The sequence below is a fragment of the Mustela putorius genome, unplaced genomic scaffold, assembly GCF_011764305.1.
Source record: "Mustela putorius furo isolate JIRA1106 unplaced genomic scaffold, ASM1176430v1.1 tig00000095_pilon_pilon_pilon, whole genome shotgun sequence".
Lineage (NCBI taxonomy): Eukaryota > Metazoa > Chordata > Mammalia > Carnivora > Mustelidae > Mustela > Mustela putorius.
Window position 1 is genome coordinate 25,921,698 of NW_025421280.1, and position 22,250 is coordinate 25,943,947.

Consider the following 22,250-nt stretch of genomic DNA (forward strand, 5'->3'; position numbering starts at 1 on the left):
CTTATCCTGTTTTGCCCTGGCTGCCAGGAAGCTCAAAGCCAAGCCGGTGTGCAGTCGTAATAATCGTATAAACCCTTCTGATCACTTACTGACCAATCACTTACTAACTCATGACTGGAAATGATCCCAAATCTGAGATTTGACAAAAGGAGGCATATAAATCAATTTAACCACATTGTTAAGGAAAAGAAAATCCATCTGTCTGCCTGCCCCCACTCCCTCTCCATCTTGTGAACACCTTGCCCTACATGGACTTCACACGACGGTCTCAGACCACTGCAGGCCTCCGTCTCAGTTTTTCCTGCCAAAACTCATCCACGTGCAGCTGGCGTTCCCTTCTGGAGTCGCTGTGACCTCATCGATTACACGCTGTGCAGAGTCGGTTAGCAAGTATTTACTGGGGCCGGCAGCATGGCAGCAGGCCCCCAGAACACAGAGGCGGGATGGCCCTGGGGCCTCCCGCAGGATGCCTGGCGAGAGGCCAATGCTGGGTGCAGCCAGAGGTCCTAACCTGTTCCCCCAGGTCAGGTCAGTTGCCTCGGGGGTCATTCTCCCTCGTGCCAGGCAGCTTCTCATACCTGCCACTGAGCAACTTAGAAACACCAGCTGAAAAATCATTCTGGCTCCAGAGAGAGGAGAGTGACCCATTTGGGGATTACCTACTTCCCACCTTTCTACAGAGGATACAGGTGGCCTATGACACAGGCCTGGGGCTGGTCGCTGTGTCCATGGCAGAGCTGATTAAGGGAGGGTTTCTGCCCAGACAGCAGGTGCGCTCCACTCATTCCTCAATCCCAGGAGCAGAGAGCCCGATGCTGGGCTTGATCCTAGGACCCTGGGATCATGACGCGAGCCAAAGGCAGACGCTTAATGGCTGAGCCACCCAGGCACCCCCCGTTTCAGTCTTAATGTTAGTGTGCTGATATAGTTGCTGGCAGGAGAATGATATTGTCACATCAAGGCAACTATAAAAAACCTCTTTACTCAGCGTCTCATAAATATGTAAGTTGTCTTCTGATAGAGACGAGGGTTCTAGACTGGGATTTTCTGGGTCCAAATCCTGGTTCTGCCACCTGTTAGCCATATAATCTTGGGAAGTCACTTGATTTCTCTGCTTTAGTTACCTCATCCGTAAAATGGGGAATAACATAGTCTCTGCCTCATAGGTTTATTGGCAGAATTAACCAAGAGGATACAATAAAGCGCTTGGAACTATGCCTGGCATAGGAGCACTCAGATGTCTGTTGTATCATCGTTATCCTTCAGCTTGGGTTTATTGAAAACACACTCCTTGCCAGGCCCTGGGCCATGCGCTGGGCTGCAAATTGAAAGACATTGTCTCTGTCATCCAGGAATTTACAGCTGTGCACAATCAGTGTGTACTTAAATTATAGGTGTTACAAGACAAAAACAGGCCCAGGCAACAAAGGCCAAGTGAGGGCTTCTGTCTTGGGTGCGGCCCAGGACCATGAGGAAAAAGCAGAGGAAGATCCCAGGGTGAGTTTTGGTTCCAGCGCAAGAAGCAAGCAGGTGCCTGGCAGGCTGGAGGGAGGGGCTGACATGGGGTCCCTGGGGGCCCAGGAGGAAGACTTGGAGGGCACAGTGCCTTTGGGAAACTGCAGGTAGTCCGCAGGGATTGGGGGGGGGGGGCAGCACTGGATCAGTGGTCCAGGGCTGGCTTGAGGCAGCCCTGCACAGGCCTCACCCAGGAGCTCGGACGGTGGGTCCCAGAGGAGGCTCTGCGAAGCCTGGGAAGGTGCCCAGGCAGGGAGAATAACATGGCCAGATTCCCATTTTAGAAAGTTTACTCTGGGAAATAGTAAAGGAGAATGGACAGAGGTAGGAGATGCTCTAACATCTGGGGCGTGTGAGGATGGGTCAGAATGAAGACATGACAGCAGCGTGGAGGGGAGGACGTGGGATTTGAGGCAGAGTTTGGGGCCAGTATGTAGGGCAGAGGGCTCAGAGAGCTGGGGATGGCCGCCGGATTTCTACGCTGAATGCATGGTAACCGGATGTCCCACGGGCCAGGGAAGGGAGAGTAGAAGCAGGGGTTCAGGGAGAAAGGAACAGATTCAGTTCTTACATGGTGATTTTGGAGGATTGGGGTTTTTTTGGCTTTAAAGCCTCTTGAACAACCAGGTGGAGATGTCTGCAGCTTGAAAAGAGGCCTGAGTTAGAGCCCGGTCTTGAGCATCACCACTGGGGGTGACAGGGAGGACTGTCGGTAGCAGGGCATGGGGGAGGTGCAGAATGAGCAGGGAGAGGGCCGGAAGGGATCCCTGAGGAGCACTGGGGTCCACGGTGGGCAGCATCCCAAGGGAAGGCAAGGGGCCCAGGCCCAGAGGCAGGTGGACACCCAGAGGGAGCAGAGAAGCCACAGGAAAGAATGACAGAAGGGAGATCCGAGGGAAATGAGGACTTAGAACTGACCTTTGGGGTTGGTCGCAGGGAATTGCACAGTGACCTGGCGAGAGGCGTCCCTGGTGTGGAGAAGCCCAGTGCTGGAGAGCAGTGAACTATAGTAAGAGAGAGGTAGCAGAGACGGAAGTGCGCATGACCTCAGGAGTCTCAGGTGTGAGGGGAGGGAGAGCCCGGAGTGTGCACACAACGCAGGCGAGAAGCTTTGCGGTAAAAGTCTGCGGCCCCTGAAGACCAGGATTAGCTGGGACCCTCACCTTCCCAGCTGGTGGTTTACCCAAGCAGACTTGGTTTCTCTGAAATAGGAAAGGAACTGGTAGGGGTCAAGGAAGGTACTGGAAGTTTGGGCTAGCCACTGAAGGGAATGGTTGCCAGAACCGTATCACACCTCGCTGCCCCAGATTTAAAACAGATGCCGCTATGGGGCCAAATGCATATTTAAGAAACATAGAAGCATTATGCACTTACAAATTCTTTAGTGTTTTCAGCTTGCTGTGCACAGAGAAAACACTGGAAGAATATCCTCCAGCATGTTAATTACACGGATCTACGGGTGGTGAAGTCAAAGGATGGGTTTTCCTTTTCAATTTCCTCATCTCTATATTTTTGTAAGTCACGAGCAAGGATTACCGTGGCAATGAGGAAAGAAGCATTGCGACGTTGTGGTCTGCCGGGCTACAGTGACACAGAAGCTTCAAGGCCTCCTCGCAAGATGCGTAAGAATGGGGGGTAGGCGGTTCTCAGTGGTGCCAATGCGACAGCACTAGCAGGAACGTCTCAGCAGGGCTTCCGATCCCTGCCGTCTGTCCAGAGCTGTACCGAACAAAATTCCTGACCGTGAACTAATAACAGGAAATTCTGAAATCTTTGGAGATAATCAGAGAAGAGAATATGCTTTTTAGAAAGAGGAGGAAGGAAAGAGACAACAGACGTTTGAACCAGAGGCAGGGAAGGGCCCGTGTCACAGTCTCGTCAGTCTCAGGGACTGGCCCAGCTGGTCTCTGGCTCTGAGCGATGGATTCAGGAGGCAGATGGGTACATCGTTGTATGATGTCTTCCCTCATGGTCTGGAACAGCAGGCAATAATGCGGATACAAAATGAGGGTTCCAGTGGCCCTTTGCAGTGTTGGGATTCCCTCTTGTAGCCCTTTATGTGCGGCCTCCCAAGGTTTATAGCAAGTTCTGGTGGCTGGGACCTTAAAAATTGGATGTGGAGCGGGGACAACGTGGACCTTCATTTAGGATAACTCGGCCCCCTTGCTTTATCTCCTTGGGCCTGTGATGTTCTCCTTGGGCCAGTTTTGCCTTTGTAGATAAGACAAGAGTGACGTCCAGCTGTGGTTTTATGGCCTAAGGATTTATAAAAGGTCACACGGTTGTCCAAACTCAGTGACTTTTTACATTAAAAGGAATTAATGTGGCCCTCTGGGCTTCTGTGGGGCCTTCTCTGCCTGGGCCAATACCCTTCCCAGTCCCCCTTTAAAATCTGCTCCTCTGGGTGGTCAGAGCCCTGCCTTGCCTTTGGAAAGACTTCCAGACCCTGCCCTTCTCTGGTGCCTCTGGGCAGGGCCCCAGATATCCCCAGATGAGATGGTCATAGCCTTCTAATTATAAAATTCAGGAAAGCTGGTCATATTCCTGCTTTGGGTAGCTCGTTCCTGGGTTGTATTTTTTCACTCGCATTTTTAGTGAGTTTCTAACTGCAAATGCCATGTGTTCTTATTAGGACATTTTAAGAAATATGGTTCATGGGGTGCCTGGGTGGCTCAGTGGGTTAAGCCTCTGCCTTCGGCCCAGGTCATGATCTCAGGGTCCTGGGATCGAGCCCCGCATCGGGCTCTCTGCTCAGCAGGGAGCCTGCTTCCCCCTCTCTCTGCCTGCTTCTCTGCCTACTTGTGATCTCTCTCTCTGTCAAATAAATAAAATCTTTAAAAAAAAAAAAAGGAAAAAGAAATATGGTTCAGAAAGTACATATTACCTGTGATCCTACTCTGTGAGATAACTATTAATAATTTTGCAGGGGTCTTTGTGTTTCATACACACTGTTGACCCTTGAACAATGTGAGTTTGAGTTGCACAGGTCCATGCATACATGAATATTTTATTTTGATAAATGTAGTCCAGTATTATAAGTTTGTTTTCCTTATGATTTTCTAAATATTTTCTTTCCTCTAGCTTACTTTATTGTAAGTCAATACTTTATCATACGGTATATCTTATGTATAACTTACTGCATATGTGTGAATGGACTACTTACATTATTGATGTTCTGGTCAGTGGTAGGCTATTAGTAGTTTAGTTTGGGGGGAGTCAGGAGCTAAATGTGGGTGTGTCTGCAAGGGTCCCAACACCTCCATTGCTCAAGTGTCTATGTGTCAACTCTGTACGAGCATGTCTTAACATGCCAAATACCGTTTAGAAATCTACATTTGCCTTCAACGATCTGTCACAGACGTTCTCCGCATTAATAGCTGTATACTTTTACAGCATGTTTAATGTCAGGAGGTGTATCCTGAAAGGCGTTATACATACCACAGAGTCCTTGCCTACCAAAGTTTGTTTGCTTTTAATTTTTTTATCTTAGGGACACCTGGGTAGCTCAGTCGGTTAAGCGTCTGCCTTGATTTCAGGTCACGATCCCAGGGTCTTGGGAGCCCCGAGTTGGCCTCCCTGCTCAGCGGGGAGCCTGCTTCTCCCTGTGCCCTGCCCCCTGCTTGTGCTCTCCCCCCTCCAATAAATAAATAAAATCTTTAAAAAAGAAAGAAAGAAAATTTTTATCTTAGGCTTTTCCGGGACCTGACTGCATTTTGCAGACCAGATTTTTTTTCTACTTTTTTGAATGTTTAGAAAAAATGTTAATGATGGTTAAAGGGTATAAAAGATAACACGATGATATGATGATACAGTGTCTTCACTCCCCTCCAACCTCATAAATAAAACATCATAAAGACAGTTTAACCTCTTTGTATCCCCCCCCCCACCCCCACTCCACTTCCTTCCCTCCCAGCCTCCCCGCCACCACGGAGGGGATGGTTACCCTGAATCATGTGTAGTTTTCACCATCTTTGGTGCCCACAGTGTCCAGGTGCCAGGATCCACATTTCTAGACGTTTCCTCTCAGGACCGCATCTCAGTCCCACTCAAAATCCTGAGCCTCCACCAGTGAGAAGAGCATTCCTGTGGACGAGCAGTCCTTTGGATTTACTCGTGTCCTGTTTGTTGCCCCGTCGCCCGCAGGGGGACCAGTGGAGAAGCGCGGCACTGTTCCTAGTGAAGTCAGCCACGTGCTGCCCATCTCGGGCGCGAGCAGGTCTTTGATGAGACAGGAAAGTGCAGGTGACAGCAGATAAAGAGCTGGTGACAGGGGTCAGCAGGGGAACGTTGGGGAGCCCAGCAGAGAGCCACAGGAGGGATGGGGTGACGGGGAGAAAAGGGAAGCACTCGTTGCCTCCCCAGAGAGGCACCCCAGAGCCACTTTGAGACAAATTGAAAATCTTCCCATAATCGAACTGGGATACTGAATCTTTTTTCCCCTGCCAGGAAGACACCCCCTCCCCCATGCCCTCTTGCTCCGGCTCTCCTGTGCTACCCGGCACCCCCTGCACAGGCCACCTCTGGCCACTGCTTGGACTGTGTCCTTCCCAGCTGCCTCTCTCCTGCTGCAGCCGCCGGGATCCTCCTGGCATTCCCGGGTCCCCACAGCCCTCCTGCCTCCCCCAGCTCCTGTTGCACCGGCGGCCATGGCTTCCACTAGGTGCTCAGCCTCCTTGCTGTGTCGGGGTGCCTGGGGGCCCGCCCCACCCGCTGTTTGTGACCCAGGCCCCGGTCACTTCCTCACACTTGCACAGCGCGCAGTGTGGTGTAGATTCTCGGCAAGGGTAGTTCATTGATTTGTCTTCACAGTTTCCATAGCTAGAATCTTTGTCCCCCGTGAGTCATTTTCTTAGCAAAAGATGCAACTCCAGCTCCCTTGTATTGTTAGCATTTCGAGTTCTCGCTGTTTCTTCAGTGGCTCCTCCTATCCCAGAATTTCTCCTTTGCAGGAAAGGTTCTGCCACTCAGTTTTCATCTCTTCTACCCTGGGAACTCCTCCCTTGGCATGTTCTAGTCCGTCAGCCCCACTCTGGGAAGGCCGGAGATGCTCTGTCAGTCCTGAGATGGCCACACTGTCCCCCCCAACCACCCCCAGGGGCCCCTTCGGGACCTGGGCGTGGGCCCAGTTCTATCGTTTGGCTGTTACGTCAACTTCGCCGATGGTGGTGGCTCATGGCTGCCACTGAGGAGAGCAGCCTGGTGTCACCTCAACCTTGGGTGGGGATCTGGAACAGTCCCATGCCACACTGTGACTTGACCCAGAGTTAGGCCCAGTTCTCGCTAGGGAGCTGGGCCATGCGGCCGGCACCCTTGGCTCTCTTCTTCCTTGTTTTGCTGCTTTCACCCCATGCTGGAAACCGATAGACCTTTTTTTTTTAAAAAAAAAAAAAGATTTTTTTATTTAGGGCGCCTGGGTGGCTCAGTGGGTTAAAGCCTCTTCCTTCGGCTCAGGTCGTGATCCCGGGATCCTGGGATCGAGCCGCACATCGGGCTCGAGCCCCACATCAGGTTCTCTGCTCCGCGGGGAGCCTGCCTCCTCCTCTCTTTCTCTGCCTGCCTCTCTGCCTGCTTGTGATCTCTCTCTGTCAAATAAATAAATAGGGGTGCCTGGGTGGCTCAGTGGGTTAAAGCCTCTGCCTTCGGCTCAGGTCGTGATCCCAGGGTCCTGGGATCGAGCCCCAGATCCGGCTCTCTGCTCAGCAGGGAGCCTGCTTTCTCCCCCCTCTCTCTCTGCCTGCCTCTCTGCCTACTTGTGATCTCTGTCTGTCAAATAAATAAATAAAATATTTAAAAATAATAATAATAAATAAGATATTTTTTTAATTATTTATTTATTTGACAAACAGAGATCACAAGTAGGCAGAGAGACAGGCAGAAAGAGAGAAAGGAGGAAACAGGCTCCCCACGGAACAGAGAGCCCGATGTGGGGCTCAGTCCCAGGACCCTGGGATCACGACCCGAGCCGAAGGCAGAGGCTTTAACCCACTGAGCCACCCAGGTGCCCCCCAATAGACTTTTTCTAGGCTACGGGCTCTGGTGCTGAGCCAGGCAGAGCCAGTCGTGGAGCTTCTGGTCATAGTAGTTCTCAGCCCTGCTAAGAGCTTTTTTGAAAATGCAGGTGTCTGGGCCCCACGGCTGACGGTTCTTGTAGGGCAGCTCTGCCTCAGAGTCTGGGCACCCACAGCTTGTTAAAGCTGCACATTGTCTCCCGTGCACGGCCAAGGATACAGGCTACCTGGCTCGGTCTGTTCGGGACTGCCAGAGACGGGCTGGCTTTTCACCAGCAGGAATTTATTTTTTGCAGCTCTGGAGGCTGGGAAGTCCGAGATCAAGGTCCTGGCAGCTTCCTTGTCTGGCCTGGGCCCACTTCCTGGGTCATAAACAGCCGTCTTCTTCTGTCCTCAGGGGGCAGAAAGCAGGCGGGAGCTCTCAGAGGACTGGTTATAAGGTGCTAAGCCGTGACCTAATCGCCTTGTGGAACCCCTCCCAGAGCATCACCTCCCAGAGGCCCCACCTCCCTAATACCACACACTAGGGTATTTAGCCTGTGAATCTGGGGGAGACGCAAACGTTCAGTCCACTGCCCTGCCCTGTGCTGAGCACTGTTTCTGTGGCGAGCATGACCTGAGCCCTTTCTGCAGGTTACCTGCACCTGCGTCTGGTCAGACCCTCGCAGGCACTGCCATGGACCAGCCATCCTAGCTGGAGACCAGTTCGCATTCACCATCTCTCCTCACACCCTCTCCACCACCGCAGGATTCATCTGGTTCCCTGCCCCTTTTGTTTAGATCTGAATTTCCCCCATGTTTCTCCCCCACCCTCGTCCCTCGGTGTTCACTTCCTGGGTCATTGACAGTAACCTCCTAACTGGTCTGTGGGATTTTCTTCTCTCCGTCTTCTTACGTGATCCACGCAGCATAGGCAACTGAGTTCTTGTCCTCAAGATGCTCCCTGAGGGCTCTAGGTGACCCACGAAGAGGACTCCTGTCCCAGCCTTTAGGCCTGGCGTTCGTTCTACTCAAGCTGGCCCTTGCCCATCAGCCCTGCCTCTCTGCTGCCACTGCATACCCGGGCTCCACTGTGCCGATTTTCTCACTGTCCCCCAGGTGTGCCGTGCTCTCACCTTCTCGTCTTTCTCTGCGCCCCTCCGCCGGCCACAATCCCTTTTCTCCCTCAGGTCCACTTCTTAAACCTCTCTGCATGCCTCGGGACCTTCCTCTTGAGGGGCGTCTGGGTGGCTCAGTCAGTTAAGTGTCTAACTCTTGATCTTACCTCAGGTCTTCATCTCGGGGTTGTGAGTTCAAGTCCCGTGTCGGGCTCCATGCTGGGCATGGAGCCTACTTTAAAAAGGAACAAATGAAAAAAAGCGCTCACCTCTTAAAACTTCTGTGGTTGTGTTGGCTAATTGGCAGCTGCTCTTCTGTGCTTCTGCAGCACAGCTGTCTTCTAGAACTGTTGTTACCCCCCAAAAGACCGGGAGCCTCCTGGGACGGAGACCTTGTTCAATTTCTGAATCCACAGCAGTGAGCACAGGAGCGCATCCTGAGCACCAAGTAGGTTCCTGGTGAAGATGGGTTATTGCATCCTGGCTTAGGCCCAAATGCGGCCCGTTTTCCGTCTGCACGGATGGGCACCCAGCCCCGGTAGAGTCTCGTGGCATTTGGGGTCTGACACGCGAAGGTGTTGAGAGTTAGAACAAAACGCACAGTATTCACAACCATATGAAAAGGAGGGGCACCTGGGTGGCTCAGTCGGTTAAGCATCTGCCTTTGGCTCAGGTCATGATCCCAGGGTCTTGGGATCGAGCCCCGTGTCAGGCTCCCTGCTCAGTGGGAATCCTGCTTCTCCCTCTCCCTCTGCCACTGCCTGTGTTCCCTCTCTCGCTGTGTCTTTCCGTGTCAAATAAATAAAATCTTTTTTTAAAAAAAAGTACGGAAAGGACGGGATAGCGAATTGGAGGGCAGTTCTGGTCAAAAAGCAAGTCAGAAATCTGAGGGCGGTAGTTCACAGCTGCTTTTGGATTCTTAAGAACCAAATACAGATTACCAATGCTTCACAACAATAGGATTGGTTTAAATAAATAAATAAATAAAACTTGATTCTAGTTTAAACACTAATTTTCCTCAGGGAAATTTTTTGGTCCATAAGTGTCCCTTAGTGTTGGCGTAATCCTGAACACACCTGTCGTTGGGGTGAAAATGTCCTGTCCGTGTGTGTAGTTGTTGCTTCCAAGTGACCATCCCCACCATGGAGCATCAGAACTCCTGGAAGCCCTAGGCCAGCCCTGAACGCCTCTCCTCTTTCTGACAGGGAGCAGTGCCCAAAGGAAATGCCACTAAAGAATTCATCGAGAGTTTACAGCTGAAGCCCGGACAGGTGGTGTACAAGTGTCCCAAATGCTGCAGCATCAAGCCTGACCGAGCCCACCACTGCAGGTACCCATGTCCCCCCACAACCCCCACCTCTCACATGCTCTGGAGCAGTGCCCACCCCTGCTCTGGGCACCTGACCACTGTGACTCCCTCTCGATCTCCGTGAGCTCCCCAGATTGGAAAGGGCATTTGGTTTGGGCTCAGGACACCTGTCCTAAGACTTGACTCTGCCGCCCCTCACGACAGACCCTGCCAGGCCCTGGACTCTCTCTGTCTGTAAAATTGAGGGGTTCCTGTCATCCTGCCTCAAAGCTTTATTACTTTTTAAGGGCACAGGAGACAGAGCTTTGGAAAATCGTTCTAAATGTCCGGCACTAGACCCATTTAAGAGGTGGGCCCTACTCACTCGACTTTCAGAGGGAAACGAAAGGGGCTGTGCCTAAAGGGCAATGTTTCTTTAAAATAGAACTTCTAGAGGTTGTGACAGTTGTGGGTTCAGCCAAAAAAGGCTTTTCCTCCTCTCATCTCTGGTGACTTTTCCCTTTGATTTTCAGATTTCCTCATTGTTTTGAGTCTTCTCAGCGAGAAGACATCTAGCTAAAAACTGCATTTTATCACTCTAAAGGGGACTTTAAATGCTAAATTATCCTTGGTGCTCCTTGGTCCTTTGCTCAGACTCTGGCAGTGGGAGGGCAGCCAGGAGGGCCACACTAAGCTCACACAGCTGGTGAGTGCCACAGACAGGCATGGGGCCCAGTGTTTGTGGCTCCAGTCCAGGGCTCTCTCTACTAGAACTCCAGTTTGGGGGTGACTTGTGTGTCCTGATGGAATTGTATGTCTTTCTGTCAGAGATGGCAACCTCCCCAACTAGCTGACCTCTCTTGAGGGTGACAGCTGAGGAGCCTTGGACAGGGCCTGAGGAGGCTTGAGCAGGGCCTGTGCTAATTGCGGTCTCCTGTGGGGTTTCCAGCAGTTTAGAGAAGCTGAGCCCAGCGTGGGGCCAGTTCACTTCTGAGATCTGGGTTACAGATGAATTCAGGGCTTGCTACTCATGCCTGGGGTGGAGCCACCTGTCTAGCTTTTTCTGCCACCTGTTTTCATCGCCTATATGAAGAGGCCCCATTTCCTTATGTGCTTCCCCATTCCCTGACTCTGGGCAGCCCAGTATGCTGAATGGGCTCCTGCCTTGAAGTTGGAGAGTTCAGCAGCATTAGAAGGCCAGCAGGGACCCCACCACACTGTGGGACCTCAGACCAGGCAGCAGCACGTCTCTCTGCGCTCAGCTCTGTCCTCTGCAAAGGCAGTTGTTGCCTGGCGGCTTGCCGTGAGCATTAAACAACGGGAATCGCTGGCTCCCCCAGCAGAAGCCACTGGTTAGTGGAGGCATGTGCGAGCGGCAGGGCGCGTTGGGTTTAGAGGCTGGAACAGCAACAGGGAGGCGCGGGTTTTGCAGGAAAGAACTTTTGGGTGACCACAGTGGTTCGTTCTCTTCCCTCGGCTGCCTCCACTGCCTGGCATTTTGCTCACCGCCTCCTCTTCGACTTTCTCCCCGGGATGATCCGAGGGAGGTATTCTTGAGTGCTAGTAAACAAATCAGTTTGAGCAAAACAAGAGCTGCTGATTCAGACGAAGTCGAGTGAGGATGCCTGTGTGTCGCCTGCTTCCACGTCAGGAAGTGTGTGCTGACAACTGCTCCTCTGTGAGGGCTCGCGGCCGCCCAGACCATCTGGGGACCCACAATTTGGGATAAGCACAGTTCCCAGCACAGCAGACAGAGCCAAGTTGATGACTGCTTGAGCAGACTGGCTCGAGAGAGTCGGTGTCCCTGTCCCTGCTCGAGTGAAGGCGCGTGTCTGTGTGCGTGAGCATGCCCCCAGCTCTTGGGATCCTGTCCTCCCGACGGAGCCCCATGGAATTTAGCCCCATGGAATTTAATCAGACCCACTCCCTGAGCTCTGATGGGTACCGCAGATGCTCCCTGACCCTGGATGCGTGGGTATTCCTTCCAGCCCAGTGGTGTGTCGTGGGTCTTCTCCCCATAGAGAGGCATTCCAGAACCCCGGGCTGCTTTCATCTTGGCAGTTCAGGACCATGGAGGCCTGTGGAAACACTAGAGAGGGAGCCATTCATGCTGAAGTGGACAGCGAAGGTGTTAGGCTTAAGAGTTAGGTTCCTCTTGCACAAGAAGGTGGAGACCTGTGCTCCTGGCAAAGCCTCATGCCCCTCCCCTTGCTGCCTGCCCCCGCAAACACATGCATATGGAGGCTGAGACCATCACAGACTGCTTAGGGCCCCTGCCCAATTCTTGCGTTTTCTCTTTCATGGTCATGACCACCAATAAAATTTATGTAGCGCTAATATTGTTTTGAAAGCATTTTACCTACATCATCTCTAATTGGGAAATGAGGACCAGTTCTGCAGAGGATAGTTCGGAGAAGCTAAGTTGCTTTGCCCAGGGCCCAACGTGGGGATCCAAGAACAGTGTTCTTTCTGCCACACCGGACTTCCTTACCCAGCATTCTTGCTGAGCTGGGCCCAGGATGTGGTAGACCCATTTTTGCAGAAGGTGTGGGGTGAAAACCTGGACGTGGCCCACCTAGTGTCCTCCTGCTTTGTTCTCTGCTTGCGCCCTGCCAGGCGTCCCAGTCTGACACGCTGGAGCCACAGCCCAGGCCTGCTCTTTCCCCATCTGTAGCTTCATGGCCTGCACTTGGCCCCCACCTTGCTAAGGAGGTCTTGGGCCTGGTCCTGGGCCATAACAGTGGATTAGACATTGACCCTGACCCTGGGGCCTCCCACTGAGGCAGGGCAGATGTACCTTTCCACCCCGATACAGTTTGGTAAGTGCCTCTGTAGGGGGAGATGCAGGCCCTCAGGGACACAGCTGTATTTCCAAGGTGAGCTATCGCCCACGCTTGGGCAAGGGCCTCCGCCAGCGACTTTGGGGCTGAGAACCAGGAGCCTCAGGGCATGTGAGCCGAGGAGCTTCTTGGGCTCTACCAGGCTTTTGAAGGAAGTGCTTTGGGGCCTGAAAAATGGCAGGGAACCTGGAGGAACAGAGAAGAGGGGCATTGCCTTCCTCTCGAGCATTGATTTAAAAACACAGAAGGGGCTCAGGAAACCCTAAGGCAGGGACATCAAAAGATGCTTACATGGAAGATGTTCCATCTTTGCAGTGACTCTTCCCACAGGCTTGGGACGCACTGCCAGGTCTACAGGTGCCTACACCCCAGGAGTGCACCTGCGCACGGCGGCTCGCACAAGGGGCAGCGAGGTGTGCCCGAGAGGAGTCCCAGGAAAGGGCTGGCGCACACAGGAAGGAAAGAGCAGCAAGGAGCCCCAGAGAGGAGAGAACGAAAGGGCCCTCCCTCTGCCTGCTGTGTCCCCAGCCATGGGCAATGGGAAGAGGGCTGCCTCTGAGGTGACTAAGAACTCCTCTGGGGTATCCGGGGTTGTTGGAGGCCCACATTTTTCCTTCCTAGGGATGGATAAGGGCCCAAGGCGAAGAAGCTGGGCGGGACATTGGGCAGGCCTTACCCTTGGTGTTCTCCAAACCCCAAATGCCAAACCTTTCAGGCTGGTGGTTTTGTGAGTCGTGGGCAAGACCCCTCAGATCAGGGCCTCTTGCCACGCTTCATGGGTGGACTCCGCACCCACATGCACCCCCGCTTGGCCCTGGAGCTTCTGAACAATCCTGCGTGCCAGGGAAGAGGGTTGGCCTCGGCATTCCGTGTCTTTGCAGACAGGAAACTCGGAGCCGGGCACAGTGGGCCAACTTTGGCCACTCTCAGCAGCTGTGCTCACTTGTCCCTGCTCCCTGGAGGAAGAGGAGGAGGCGTGTCCTGATGTGGCCGCCCAGCAGCATGTAGCCTGTCGTGAGACTTTCTTCCTGGGGTGCACGCCGGGGCTCTTCAGAGGCTGGGAGGAGAGCAGAGGATGGATTTGCCTGAGAATTTGAAAGTCAGGCGGCTTTCCGAAGCTCCAAGTGCTCTCTACTGCTGAGCACTCTGCCTCAGGGCACCCACTAGGAATCCCACGCAGAGGAGGCACAGATGGAGGAGAAAGGGCTCGGGGACCGGGGGCAGGGAGGGTGTTACCCCTGGGAGTTTGGTCCCCTGGTTGGGAGGGAACGAAGACACCAGAGCGGAGGTAGCCCGTGCAAGGCGGCTCTGTCGTGGGAACATGGGGCCTGGGGGCCGAGGCCCAGGATGCAGGGAGTGGCCCCGTCTCCACTCTCTGCTCTGGACTCTGAAAATTGTCCTGGGAACAAGTGTTATCAGTTGAGAGCTCTATTCTACATAATATGTACGTTTTTAATTAGTAACACATGCACACAGAGAGCGAGATGGATACCCGACTTTGTCTTTATAGCCCTCTGTGTCCCTTTCATGCCTCTTTCCTCCCCTGCCCTCCTGGCTCCCCAGGAGATCCTAGAGCGGGGCCAGCCTCTCTGAGATGTGCCCAATCCCCCCCATGCTAGTGAGGACCTTCAGAGTCGTAGAGGAGAACCAGGGTGGAGACTGGCCAGGCCCCCACAATCGGTTCTCACCTTGTCCTTACAACACTTACTTGCTGTGGACGGGGAACCCGGGGCCCCGAGTCTGGCCAGTCTGACCAAGATAGCTCAGCAGGCCCAGGCCGACCTTGTCACTTAAGGTCACACCCTGCTCAGAAAAGGCCACATGTCCTCCTCGGGGTGCAGATGAGCCCGAAGCTTTGAGTCGTCCGTGGCCTCGCCGCGGGGCCCTCCTGCACCGTGGTCTGTGCTTCCTGGCCTGCAGTCTGGGGAGCAGCTCGCCTTCACTCCCAGAAGAGCTCCTCCCACACCTTCCCTGCCCAGACAGGCAGCCTGCCAGAGCTCCGCAGACGTGAGCTCCCCATGCGGGAACGCGACACAGCCCTTTCCGCCAGGGTCCCCCCGCCGGGGCCCAGAACCTGGGATAAAGTTAGCTGTGGGAACTAGTGGAAAGAAAACCTGGCGTGAGCGAAGGTGCCTTCAAAACAGAAAATGCTTGAGGCGCCTGGGTGGCTCAGTGGGTTGGGCCGCTGCCTTCGGCTCGGGTCATGATCTCAGGGTCCTGGGATCGAGCCCCGCATCGGGCTCTCTGCTCTGCAGGGAGCCTGCTTCCCTCTCTCTCGCTCTGCCTGCCTCTCTGCCTACTTGGGATCTCTGTCAAATAAATAAATAAAATCTTAAAAAAAAAAAAAAAAAAGAAAGAAAAGAAAAGTAAAACATTTAAAAAAAAAAAACAGAAAATGCTTTATTTACGGTATTTTGAACTGTTTTGAACAAGACGCCCCAAGATCATGTCAAGGAGCCTGTGTTAACAGATGGAGACAGGACCCATTTCCGGGGAGCCCATCGGTTGGCAAAGGGGTGTTTCTAAACCCAAGTTTTGGGAGTAGGTGCTTTCAAGCCTCCAGGAGTCTGCACTCCTGTTACAGATTATTTCTTTCAAACAGGGATGTTTGCTGTCAGGTAAACTTGAAACAGCCTCAGTCCCAAAAGGAGTCCAATTACAAGTTAGCAGTCTGCAAGTTCATGGGATTTCTGGTCAACACTTAAATACATTCTGCTTTGGCAGCTAAGTGGCTGTTACCTTCCAGCTGAAAAGTCTTGCCCCCGGGACATCCTGCCCTTGAGCCCTCTCTGCCTCTCCCAGCACCCTCCGTGGTCAGCCCCGCCCTTCCACGGGACACCCATCCTTGGGTTCTGGGTGTTTGGAGGAAGCTGGGAGCACCTGTTCTCTGTAAACTGCCCCTGCGCTCTGTCCTCACAGTAAACCAGCTCGGGGCTTACCGTCCCGCCAGAGACCAGCCTCCTGTTCAGCCCCTCGGTGCCACCTTGTTTCCCGTCAAACAAGAGAAGGGGCCTTGTGACTGTCCCCTGTTGGGAATGAGTGGGACCCTCGGGGTACTGACCCTGCCTTCCAAGCCCCTTGCCACACCCCTAGCCATTGTGGGGTAGTGCCCAAGGAGGCCCCAAGTGTGGAGCCGACCAAGCGGGGGGCTGGGTTCTCTGCTTGGCTGGGCCCCTGCTGCCCTGAGGACAGCCCCTAAGGGTCTGCCTTGTGGGCCTTTCAGCGTTTGTAAGCGGTGTATTCGGAAGATGGACCACCACTGTCCCTGGGTCAATAACTGTGTCGGCGAGAACAACCAGAAGTACTTCGTCCTGTTTACAGTAAGTCCTCGTCCTGCCCCACCTTCTGTGGAGTAGCCAAGCGCTTCCGTCCTTCAGAAATTCTCGGCCCTCAGTGTTTTGTGCTGCGGTTCGGAATCCTGCCTGGCCGTGGAGACCTCCACCTTCCTGCCATTGAGCCCCTGGGCTCACTCAACAAGCAGCTGTTCCTAAGCCCTCTGCTTGAGCATCTGGAAACCGGCTCAAGTCCATCGGCTCTAAGCTAGGGCCATGTGCGGGGCTCCCACCCCAAGTGTCCGGTATAAGCAGTTCCAGAAGCCAATTTTGGTGGTGACCCCAAGCCCTCCCTCAGCTGCGGGTAGGTAGGAAGATTTAGTTAGAGAGCCGCAAGAGCCCTTGGCAGTCAGCGCCCTGAGTTGTCAGGTGCTGGGAAGCCACCGGCCAGGAGCACGCCCAGCCCACCTAGACCCCAGGTCGCACCTGGCGACAGGCACTTGTTTCTGTCTTGTGTCTTCTGCCACGTACTCTCATCTCGGTCCTCAAGCCGGCGGGGGGAGACCGGTAGGAGAATCTGGCTCTCCCAGTCAGCCCTCAGCCTGTGTGAGTGTTCCGGCAGGGGGTTCCTGACCCCCCTGTCTCGGGAGCCTGCAGGGTCAGAAGGTTCTCACAACAATGGTGTCTGCACTGCTTTCCTGTTTCAGATGTACATAGCTCTCATTTCCCTGCACGCCCTCATCATGGTGGGATTCCACTTTCTGCACTGCTTTGAAGAAGACTGGACAAGTGAGTATGTGCCAGGGCCCCCCCTCCTGCTCCCGGGGCCAGTGTACGACCCAGGTGGGCTGGGCTCTTGGTTGGTGTCATGGTGCCAGGGGCCAACTCCATTTTATTAGATCTGCTGCAAGCCTACGGACTGACCAGGGAAGGGACAGCAGAGGCCCAAATCTCTCTTCATGAAAAAAAGCAGCCCCCTAAAGTCAGTTCCACAGGTAAAGTCGTGAGGCCCTCTAGCCTGAGCGTGCCCAGGGGAAAGGCAGGCCGCCACAGGGAGTGCATTCCTCCTGCAGGCACGGGAGCCTTGTCAGGGAGAGAACCTTTGTCTCCTGGTCTTTAAGAAAAGGCACTTTAGGGGCGTCTGGGCGGCTCATCCGGTTGAGTGTCTGGCTCTTGATTTCAGCTCAGGTCTTGATCTCAGGGTCGTGAGTTCAAGCCCTACGCCGGGTTCCATGCTGGGCAGGGAGCCTACTTTAAAAAAAAAAAAAAAAAGAAGGAGAAGAGGAGGAGGAGGCATTTAATCAAAAGTCATTTCATTCCAATCTCACAGAAATCCATCCTGAACTTTCCTTCTCTGTGGGTGTTTTTTTTTTTTTTTTAAAGATTTTATTTATTTATTTGACAGACAGAGATCACAAGTAGGCAGAGAAGCAGGCAGAGAGAGATGAGGAAGCAGGCTCCCCGCTGAGCAGAGAGCCCGATGCGGGGCTCGATCCCATGACCCTGGGATCATGACCTGAGCCGAAGGCAGAGGCTTTAACCCACTGAGCCACCCAGGCGCCCCTCTGTGGGTGTTTTTTAACTGCTTCACTACCAATCCCTGTTAAGATCGCAGAGCAGCTCTTTCTGCTTCCGTGCTATCCCTTTCGTGCGCAAACACTGAGGAAGGAGCTCTGGCCAGGAGGCCACACAAATCCTGGGGGAAAAACAGATGCTGGGAAAACCGATGCTGTCTTAGGATTTTAAAGAAGAAAAAAAATAAGAAGGAAGAAAAAGTCTTAACAGAAGCTGGAGGAATTAAGAGAGGCCACGGGCCAGACGAGAATCTCGCACACAAACTCCGTCCGTGAGACAAGTGTCTTGAGCCAAAGCGTCAGATGGGTCCCCTTCATCGCACCATCTTCCAGAACTTCACTCTTCCCGTGCCTCATGTCTTCTCGGGCACCAGCTTGCTGTTCTTGTTCCCCAGAACTGGGGAGGCCGTGGGAAGGTTGGGGTCTTTAGCCCCTGGCTGGGCGTGGAGAGGCTGGCCACCACCAGCCTCTCCTCCCTCGGTGGGCCACCACCAAAGGAGGAGAACCCCACAAGTCTCAGTCAGCCTGCGCTGCCATGTCGGAATGCCACAGTTCCGGAGGCCTGGAGATTCAGGAACACGGTGCCAGCCGATTCGGTCCCTGGGACCGCCTCTCAGCCTGGCTCGCAGACGGCCAGCTTCTCAGTGTGCTCATGTGACACTCACCACGTCATGGGCCACCCCTCCCCCACCAGCTCCTGACCTCACAGAACCCTCATCTCCACCCAAAGGCCCCATCTCCAAATAACATCACACGGTGGGTGGGGCTCCCACATATGAATTTTGCAGGTGACATAGTTCAGTCGGTGTCACCGTGTTTCCCAGGTTTCGTGACTCCTGCAGTTCTGGACGCAGCCAGCCAGGGGGAGGGTCAAGCTGGCAGGGAGTAGGGAAGAAGAGGAGGGGGCAGGTGGATTTCTGCCTTCGGACCATTCTGCAGAGCCAGGCAGGGCCCCAGCACGTTCCTTGGTGACAGTTCTGCGAGGGTACACACCCTGCTAGGGCCCCAGGATCCAGTCAAACTCCAGATGGGGCCTTGGCAACTTAGCAACGCAGTCAGACCGGGACGTTTACTAAGCCCGTCGCTCCCTCCACCTGCCGCTGTCCGGTTAACAGACTCAGGCAGTGACGAGAATGCTCTGGACCCTCTATGAGGCAGAAGTGTCTGTCTTTGGATCCACAGCTGTCAGGGGCCATGTCATTACTGCCCGCTGAGAGCCAGCTGGGGCGCATAGGGGTTCAGCCAGTCCCCAAGCTCACAAGAAGAAGGCCGTGATTCAAGCCCCGGTCTGGAGTGGGCTCGTCCAGCCCTGCCTCAATGACCCCAGGGCCTAGGGTCCTCCCTGAGGACTGTCGGTTGTCTTCAGTCAAGATTCCTGAGGGAAGAGGCTTGAGGCAGCAGTGCCTGTGGCCGCTAGGCTAGGAGGACAGTCCCCAGCACAGAAGCCTGAGATTGGCCCAGTGCGACAGTGACCACCATCACTGCTCAGCCGTGGACGCGCGGCCTCGCATCCAGCTCGTGTAAGAAGGGGAAGGGGTGTCCATGGAATGAGAGCACTTTGAGTTGAGATGTAACGAAGGGTGGAGTTAGCTCGTTTACGTTCCCTGGGTCAGGTTCCTGCCTCCCGACCTCCATTCGTAGCTCCTGGGGCCGGCCCAGGACGGGAAGGATCCGAGTGGCTGGGTGAGGACGGAGAGCGGACCCCGGTGCCAGGCTCTGCCTCCCGCTCCAGCCCCGGGGCAGCCGAGGTGGGGAAGGAAGGAGCAAGGCGCCTCCATCCCATGGAAACCACCTGCGCGCTTATGCTGGGCCCGGGCCAGCCTGTGCGGATGTACTCACGCTTTGTCAACCGCGCCTCCCAGCGAAAGGGAACACTACAGCTCGGAGAGCCCCAGCCGTGTGCCCATGCTCCCGTGCTGTCTGGCTCTGCTCCAAGACGGCTTGTACAGCAGGGAGCAAAGCCCCGGCCTCCCAGGGCTAGAGGTGTGGTGGGCAAGGCAGACAGCAAGCCAGGACAGGAGCAAATGGGACGCCACGGGGTGCGGCGCGGGAAAGATGCAGGGGCCGCGGAAGATTAGTGGGGGCATCTTAGCAAGAGCTCGTGGTGGGGGGTTGGCTTCGGGATCCTCACCTTGTTGTGTCTGCCTGACTGGAACCCTCGTCCTGCCCGCCACCGGGCCCCGCGCCCAGGCGACTGCCACACCCGGAGCCTCCAGGGGGCCAGCCCAGCCAGGCCCTGCCCCCAAGAAAGCCAGAAGGGACAGCGCTGTGGACGATGTTGCGCCCTGAGTGCAGCGTGAGGAGATAAAGGCGTCTGGACGGGCTGTCGCTCCCCCCGCCACCCGGATCGTGGCAGCGCTGTGTCTCCGGCTGGTTCTGAAGGTCCCGCGAGGGAAGCAGCAAGGAAGCCCCAGATTCCCCAAGTTCCCAAAGCCCAGGAAAGCCCGGACTGCCGTCCCTGATCGGACCCCTCCGGCCAGGGCAGCAGGCCTGGGCCCTGGGGCAGCGAGAAACATGCACCACAAGCCGGGCCGGGACCCCCGTCTCCCAGTGTCGTCCCCATTCCCCCAGGCACCCCCACCCCCACTGTCTGCGGCGGCACCTCAGTTTTCCTCTCCCGTCGTGGGCCCTTCTATTTTAGACTTAGTCCAGACAGAGGCTTCTGCTGCTGCTGAAAGTAGAAGCACCTATCTGGTCAAACCTCGCTGCTCTGTGAGGAGGGGGTGGAGGCCTGGACGGGGACAAGGACTTGTCTGAGGTCTCACACACACACCCCTGGCAGCCTGGGCTCTGAGAGAGGTGGGGAGATCGAAAGCAGCCACTCCTGGGGGCGGTGGGGGGGGAGGTTCCCCCAGGGGCTTGTTTGACCCCTAGCTCCGGGCCAGGCCCGGCAGCCAGACTGCCCCCTCGTAGACTTCGAATCCCAAAACCCCTGAGTGCGCCTCCAGATCTGCCCTTTCCTGTCCCCCAGAAGCAGACAGAGCTGCAGGAATGTCCAGGAAATTCGTGGCCGAACCAGAACCAGCCTGAGGCCGCCCCACCTGTGCAGCCTGTGTTGTGCTCTCTGAGGGGAGGGGGCTCTCTCTGTCTTCACGCCTTCACGCGGTGCAGCCTTTCTGGGTCCTTGTGCAGGCACCGTACTTGGCAGCAGGGCACAGACACTGGCCGGGGAAGGAGCAGGGGTGAAGGGGTGTCCGGAGGGGAAGCCCCAAGGGCCTGTCCTGTGGAGAAGGGCCTCCCCGAGGGAGTGCTGGCGCAGCTGGATGGTGCCGGCCGGGGCCAGGGCCAAGGACACATGGCACACGTGGGAGGAACCAGGTCCTGCAGGGCCGGAGGCCAAGTGGGGCCCTGGGGACGTCGAGTGGCGGGCAGGGGGCAACAGCCCCAAGTCCCACACGACCCTTCTTGCAGAGTGCAGCTCCTTCTCGCCGCCGACGACAGTGATCCTCCTCATCCTGCTGTGTTTCGAGGGGCTGCTCTTCCTCATCTTCACCTCCGTGATGTTCGGGACGCAGGTGCACTCCATCTGCACAGACGAAACGGTAAGCGGGCGGCCTGTCCCTCGCCTCCACTCTGCGGCTTGAGGGGGGTCCCAGGGCGGATGCTGCAGGGAGGGCTGCGTGCGGGCCGGACCTGGCAGCCCAGCCAGCCGGGCCCAGGAGGGAGGTGTGCCGGCCGTGTCCCCCCATTTGCAGTAACTCTGGACTTAAACACACACATACACACACACACACATACACACACACGAGTCTTTCCTTGGGGCCGGCATAGCAAGTCACACCAGGAACGGGGCCTAGCAGCCTCGGTGAAGGGTGCCCTTTGCCAGAAGTCCTTCTGTCCTCCCATGATGGCTCCGTGTGACACGCTCTGCTGTGTCAGGCGCTCTGCTGGGCACAGGGCCACGCTTCCCATCTGAGAACTACAGCCCTAGGGAGAGGATGATGGACAAACGGTGCCTGAATCCAGCTGGAGTGGGCAGGGTCAGCTTCCTGGAGGAGGTGACTCTGTGAGTAGGTCCCAAGGGCAGAGTCAGGAGAGTCTGCCTCAAGCATCCCAGAGCTCTGGGCCCCTGGCGCCCACCTGCCCACTAGGTACCGCCGCTTGGTCCTGCTCTGGTTCTCGCCCATTTCCTCCCCCTCCACCCCCCAGCCCTACCTCCACCCTCCCCATAGCTCCTTCTCTGGGAACTTCGAGGCTGCTGGCAGGGGCAGGACTGGAGCCCACTCCCCTGGTGCCATGGCCACCTGTCTGTCCTAAGTGTCCAAAAGCCTCCAGGTGGTCAGTCTGTTGCTGTGACATGGACCTTTCTTCCTTTTTGGCTCTGGGTTCCAGGTGAGGGGCCCCAGGAGGAAGGGGCAGCACTGAGCTCCTGTGGGGAGCAGAGGCATGAGGTCCCAGGCCCTTCCCGGCACTCCTCCTGGCTTCCCAAGCTCCCCTCTGGTGGCAGGTAGCAGCATCAAAGGGGCTGCTGGTCAGTCCGCATCAGATGGAGGCTCGTAGGGAGACAGACTCCTTGCCACTGCTGTTGGGACACCATCTCTTGGATCTGTGGGAATTCCCAGTGGTTTAGAATGTTTCGGGGGGCTCTCAGCAACTTTATCTTCTAGAAGAAATAACATCACAAGAGTTTCTGTAAAAACAGTAGCCAATGGTATA

The 22,250-nt window shown here is 55.2% G+C and overlaps 1 protein-coding gene across 5 annotated transcripts in view; it reads left to right on the plus strand.

Annotated features, from left to right (window-relative positions):
* The window catches only part of ZDHHC3 (zinc finger DHHC-type palmitoyltransferase 3), a 53,134-nt gene that overhangs the window by 21,841 nt on the left and 9,043 nt on the right, over positions 1-22,250 (plus strand). For 3 of the 5 annotated variants that reach the window (XM_045080949.1, XM_045080965.1, XM_045080956.1), the window contains exons 3-7: positions 9,826-9,950; positions 15,972-16,068; positions 16,728-16,809; positions 16,920-17,015; positions 21,006-21,136. In XM_045080949.1, the coding sequence (XP_044936884.1) occupies positions 9,826-9,950; positions 15,972-16,068; positions 16,728-16,809; positions 16,920-17,015; positions 21,006-21,136 (531 nt within the window). The remainder of the gene's footprint in view (positions 1-9,825; positions 9,951-15,971; positions 16,069-16,727; positions 16,810-16,919; positions 17,016-21,005; positions 21,137-22,250) is intronic. The other 2 variants (XM_004760825.3, XM_004760828.3) reach the window with 1 other exon arrangement.